We start from the raw sequence: 6,000 nt of genomic DNA on the forward strand, positions 1-6,000 counted from the left end.
TGACTCAAAATTGAGAAAATGTCAATGTTTCATTAATTTTTAAACATCAAGTCCACACTTGATTATTTTCACCTACAATGAAACATTAACGGGCATCACATTTAAACATTTCCAATGGAAGAAAACCTGCCCAAGTCTGTCAAAAACGTTACAGGAAATAGGGAAACACGTTAAGTATGTAGATACACCTGGATTTTCACAATTACCTGGGAGACTACGGGGGAAAAATAAAATAAAAATAAAATGTAGGCTTACAAATGAGACTACAAGCAAGCCAGAGGGAGAAAGAACACGAGAAAAAAAAAATTTTTTTTTTTAAGGCAGCACCGCTAAACGCGAAGACTAAAAAAAAAAAAAAAAAAATCACTTACTCGAGCTGGCCAATGGGGATAACCTTTCATCTTGGCGAAGATGAGGTCTCCAGGTTTGAAATCGCGAGTCATGTTTCGTGAGGGGCGAGGCGGGGGATCCGGATCCGAAGCCCAGCGAAGAGGAGCGGCGGGGGGGACGGCGGGGGGCACCGCCGGGAACCGAGGCTCCGGGGCGGCGGGAGCGGGAGGATGCCTCGGGGAGTTCCAACGCGCCTGCCGGGGGGGGGAGCGCGGAGGGCGGTTAAAGCAAAGAAACCCGAAGGGAGGGGCCTCCGGGGAGGACGGGGGAGGGGGAGGACCGGGAGGGAGGACCGAGGGGGGTGGGGGTGGGAGTGAGGGGAGAGCCGCCTCCCGCTCCTCCCCCGCGAGTGCGCGGCCTCGCAGCCCCAGAGCGACCCCTCCAGGCCCCGGCGGGTCCTCCGCGCCGCGACCAGAAGACGCCACCACCTGAGGCAGAGATGCTGCTCAGCCCCGATTCTCCTTTCTCCACCCCAGCTCGCCTCTAGCTCCCCGCCCCCCCCGCGGGTGTTAGCCCCACGAGGGAGGGGTCCGAGGGGGGCAAATGGCAAAAGAAAGGGGAACCTCCCCTCTCCATCCTCGCACGACCTCTCCCCCTCCGACCTGCCTCCCGACGGTCGCAGCGCAGGGCCGCCCCTCCGCGCCCGGGCGGGCCGCGGCCACTTCCCCGCTACAGCCCCGAGCGAGGCCACCGAGGGGGGGGGCGGGGCGAGCCTCCGCCGCCCGCTCACCTGCCGGGGCTGCGGACGCCGAGGCTGCGGTGGCGGGCCGGCCGCCACTGCCCGCGTCCACGCAGGCCACCTGCGCCACCAGCTGCCGCAGAGGCGTCTCAACGGCTCCGAATCGCAACCGCCACCGCCGCCGCCGCCGTCGCTGCGCTGCTCCCGCGCGGCTCCCGCTCGGCGCCCGCTAGCGCTGGGGCGGGACCAACTGCTCGCCCAGGAAGGGGGCCCAGCGCAGCCCTCGCCTAAGGTGTGTAGCTCCGAAATGGAACGACAGAAGTCCCGAAATCCTCATGTGCTCTTTTTCCCCAAAGTTACAGCCAAGTGGAGGGAGAGATGGGTGCGAAGGGGAAAGGTGTGGGCGAAGGTTAGATGGGCCCGTGGCGGCTCCCCCCTGCGGTTTGCAGAGTGGTCGGGCCCGGCCCGCCCCTGCTGGCCGCGCTGCGTGTGTGTATTTGTATGTGTACTGTATGTAAAAGGCCGGGAGGGAGGGGACGCTGGTTGGGGACTGGGTTTGGGAGCGGGGATCCGGGCCTCTAGCCCGTGACTGTATGTGAGGGAGAACCTGGCAGCCTCAGCTGCATGTTCTTGCATCGTTTCCCAGGGTGGGGAAGCCTTGAATGCTGCACTTGCGCGGTGTGCACCATCCAAAAAAGAACTGTACAAAAACCCATAGATGAAATCCGAGCAGGAGGCGGTTGCAGGGTGTGCAGCTTGTAGGCCTCTTACACCTCGCTGAATGGGCCTGGGCAATCTTTTTTTTTTTTTTTCTAGAAATTGTAATATGAGAACGCCCATTCCTTTTCTTTTAAATGTAAAGCACCAAGGACTGTTAAGAAAATGCAGTCCTAACGAATGCAAAATGTGATGAATGAAAAACAATGACAGGAAAGCATAAGCCTTTTAGATAGGATGTGGGTTCGGGCTCTTAAGTAAATTTTAACTGCGTCTCAATTTTAAATCCCTAGTAGAATGGTTGCTGGTGAGTTGTAGTGTTACTAAACCTCAAATGTCTTATTCCTTTAAAATACTCTTCAGGAGAAAGAAATTGTAAACCTGAGTTTACAAATTTTTTTATCCTTTAGCCAATACTTATTTACAAATATAGTAAATAAGGCATTTTGAAAATTAATAAAAATTCATCTTAAGTTTTTGTTTTATCTTTCATTGAATCACAAAATAAGTACCTACCCTGTGTCAGGCACTATTAGGTGCTGTGCATACAATCATGAACAACAAGCACAAACAATTCCCATTTAAAACAATGAAAATGGGGGGAAAAAAAACACCTAAGAATATTAAATACATAAATAAATAATGGTATGGAACTCATACTCCTTTAACTGAAGGACTCACAACTAGGACTAAATCAGGAAAACCTTTAAGTTGGGTAAACATTGAGAAGAATTTTTTGAAAGTGATACACATGCCATTAAAAGGAATGAAAGAAGACATTTCCAATGCAAAATGTCCTTCAAGAAGTTTCAAGAGACTAAATCATACCTCAGCAATATACAGAAGATTCCCAGTGGTGAAAAAAAAAACTGATTGGCAAGGGAGTAGGTAGGTTTGGAAAAATGTCTTGAAGCTTCTCATCCTGACTTTGAGTTTGAAGCTCGGTAACTACAAGACATTGCTGAGCAAGAAAGGGCAGAGATTATTTTTTTAACAAGTTATTCTTGCTCGCTACAAGGTAGATGACAATAGAAAGAAGCTGGAGGTTACTGTTGTACGCCCTAAGTGATCCATTTCTGGATGAGACTGATAAATGAAAAAGGCAAGGAAGAGCACAGCTAAGCACACAAAGGAATAATTGTCAGGTGTTAATCATAAGTCGTGCACGAGAAAAAAGTAAAGAAAGATGTATTGAAGAAAGTTCCAAGACTGTGTAGGAGAGACGAAGGCCTCACCCAGCAATCATTTCTTGTGAACCTCCTTTGTTGTAACCCCTGTAAGGCTTAACTCCAAGCGTGGTCAAGGGCCCAGCAGCATGGCTTCAGCAGGGAGCTTGTTAGAAGAAGCTCAGCCCCTCCCCAGAACTGCTAAATCAGAATCTGCATTTTAAAAAGATTCCCCAGGTGATTCTTACGCATATTCAATTTTGAGAAACAGCCTACAGATACCGAGGACGCTACAGACTCTAAAATAGGGGAGACAGAATTACAATAGAAAAATTATAATTAGTATTAAAAGATAAATGTTTATTACTTTTAAATGATTCTACCAACAAGTAAAGAAAGGTGGTAACTGCAAAGGGAGTTCCTCAGAAAAGAAATGAAAGGAGACAATGGGACAATGGGAATGGGAAAGCATTGATGTTTTAGTGTTGTGGGTTTTGTTTTATTTTTTAAAGCACAAACTTAGCTCTTGCTTTCTTTAAGTTTGTGCAATTTCAGTTTGATAGTCTGTGCACTGTGGTTGATACCCTTTGAACAATAAGTCAGGGGAAAACAGGTGGTATTTTAAGCCTCCAGAGAACAAAAGCCAGGATCCCTGGGAGCAGCAATCCGAATGGAAAGGGGAGGAGGAGGAGGAGGAGTGAAGAAGGAGGGAGGGCTGGGCTCATCAGAGCCACTAGGAGACAGTTTCTGAACTAGGGACAGGCTGTGCTCCTCTAGCCCTGTTTGATGCACCCCTCCCCCCATAGCCACCCTTCTAAGTGGGGATGCCAGCAAAAGTATAGCAAGATAGAGATGAAAGGAGCAATGAGAAAGTTATAAGGAGAAAGAATACAATTTCCAAATTGAAGCAGGAGGGAGGGGAAAAGGAGATCTAAATGAACTGAGGCAGGAGCTTGACTTACATTCTTTCATTTAATCCAGGTGCTACTATCCCCATTTCACAGATGAGGAAACAAGCTCAAAGAAGTTTAGCAGCTTGCCCAGAATCACACATCTAGTCTAGCAGCCTAGGCAAGCTTCCAGCCAGTCTGTTCTCCAGTCGCCGCCTTTGTGTGATCCCACACCACCTCTAGGTGGAGCAGGGAGCCAGCAGCTCTGCAAGCAGAAGAGCTTATAATGAGAAAAAGATGTTGGAAGTATAAGCAGCCCAGCACTCTTCCACCTTCTGTCTTCCGACTAGAAAGTATTCCCAGCTTCAAATTTCTTCACAACCCCCCTCTACCCCACCCCATTCCCCAGCTTGTCCCCACCACCCGTCCATTCTGTTTAACTCCTTCCAGTCCTAAAGGACTCAGTCCAAAAATCACCTCTGGCAAAGTCTCTGTCCTCATCTCACTGTGGCATAATTATTGGCAATCTTTCCAACCAGCCTTTCAAACTACTTAGAAGTAGGCACTCGGTGAATTTTTTCTCAATAAATTTTGGTGAATTGAAACTGGACAACCAATAGGCCCGGGCTGCCTGTCTGTCACTACTTAAGCCAACTGAGCAGAGAAAGGGTTTATTCCAATAATGCCGGCAGTATGGAAGAGCAGCAGGTCATCCATGAAAATCTGCTCTGCGATCCCCCCCTCCCCCCGACACACACACACACACACACACACACACACACACACACACACATAAAGCAGCTGCTTATATTGGGTAGAAGGATAAAGATTACATGGGGAAGTAGGCAAAAGGAATAAGAATGAGTATGCAAAAGGAATTTAAAATGGGCCATGTGCTAAAACAGATCAGAATATGCTTTCTTTAATCAGAGCAAAACAATCATGGTTAACAGAGCATGATTAATATTACTTACTAGAGGCCCAGTGCACGACGGATGGGGTCCCTCAGCCTGGCCAGTGATCAGCCTGATCTGGGGCTGGCTGGGCCGGGGTTGGGGGGAGGGACTGCAGGAGGTTGGCTGGTCACAGGAGGTTGGCTGTGGGAGTGCACTGACCACCAGGGGGCAGCTCCTGCATTGAGCATCTGTCCCCTGGTGGTCAGTGCGCAGCTTAGCAACTGGTCGTTCAGTTGACTGGTCGTAATGGTCACTTAGGCTTTTATCTATATAGATAAGTATAGCCAGTCCCCAATATTCTATTTCTGCCCCTAACAGAATGAATGAGAGGAAGGGGCAGATGAGAAACCCTGACAGGGACTTCCTCATCCTTTAGGCTGAGAAAGCAAATATGAAGACACTTGAGGGTTTTTATATTTGCTTAGACTTTGTGAATTTTTCATGTACTTACCCTTTAAAATCACTGACATTTTTATTGACTACAAATACATTAATTGTAACCATTTTAATGAAAATCATTGTGAGATTTAACACATCCCCAAACTTTAACAGTGATAATCCCTCCCTCCACATCTTTTACATATATGTCACTTCCCACCCTAATACACAGTATTAGTAATACACCTTCAGCTTATTGGTGTGATTAGCTATTATTGAACTGTTCTCTCATGTGTGATATTAAGCCTTGTGGTGGGGAAGTTAACCAGAATATGGGGGAAACAAAACGCATTAATCAGAGCTAGTTCAGTCAGAGATGTCATAAATCTGATCTAATTACAGCTTCCCCCTGGAAACCAATAAGCATTTGGAACTTTACCTCTAAGGAAAAAAATGAAGATGTCCTTGTTTCTGAGGCAGTGACTATATACACTGCTGAGATGGTGTTCCAATGAGGAGAGTCGTTCTCAGACAGGGATCAGGGAAGCATTAATGAAACTGTGTGGTCATTAGAATAGCTGGAAATAAGGTAGACCAGGGTAGGGATTGATAGCTGATTTGGGGGTGCTGTTGGTGCCTATTCTGAAGGCTGCCTTGACTGTCTTGAGTGGAATTTTCACCTCACTACCTGACCTCCTGTAATCACTTCTCATCTCAGGCACTTGATTGGCTTCTTTCTTATGTCTCCATATCCAGTCTCAGTTAAGGCTTCTCTTATCCCACATGGTTGTGGATCACACTCCTCTTTATTCTTCTGCCCGGTT

The 6,000-nt window shown here is 47.7% G+C and overlaps 1 protein-coding gene across 4 annotated transcripts in view; it reads right to left on the reverse strand.

Annotated features, from left to right (window-relative positions):
- Positions 1-1,315, reverse strand: part of PSIP1 (PC4 and SRSF1 interacting protein 1) — a 43,369-nt gene extending 42,054 nt beyond the window's left edge. For 2 of the 4 annotated variants that reach the window (XM_079790220.1, XM_079790221.1), the window contains exons 1-2: positions 1,121-1,313; positions 372-584 (exon numbers count right to left, since the gene is read on the reverse strand). In XM_079790220.1, coding sequence (XP_079646346.1) covers positions 372-443 — 72 coding nt within the window. In that variant the 5' untranslated portion in view covers positions 444-584; positions 1,121-1,313. Of the gene's footprint in view, positions 1-371; positions 585-1,120 lie in introns of all 4 variants that reach the window. The other 2 variants (XM_079790218.1, XM_079790219.1) reach the window with 2 other exon arrangements.
- Between the last annotated feature and the right edge of the window lie 4,685 nt (positions 1,316-6,000).

This window comes from Cnephaeus nilssonii (genome assembly GCF_951640355.1).
Source record: "Cnephaeus nilssonii genome assembly, chromosome: 14".
In the NCBI taxonomy this organism is placed as follows: Eukaryota; Metazoa; Chordata; class Mammalia; order Chiroptera; family Vespertilionidae; genus Cnephaeus; species Cnephaeus nilssonii.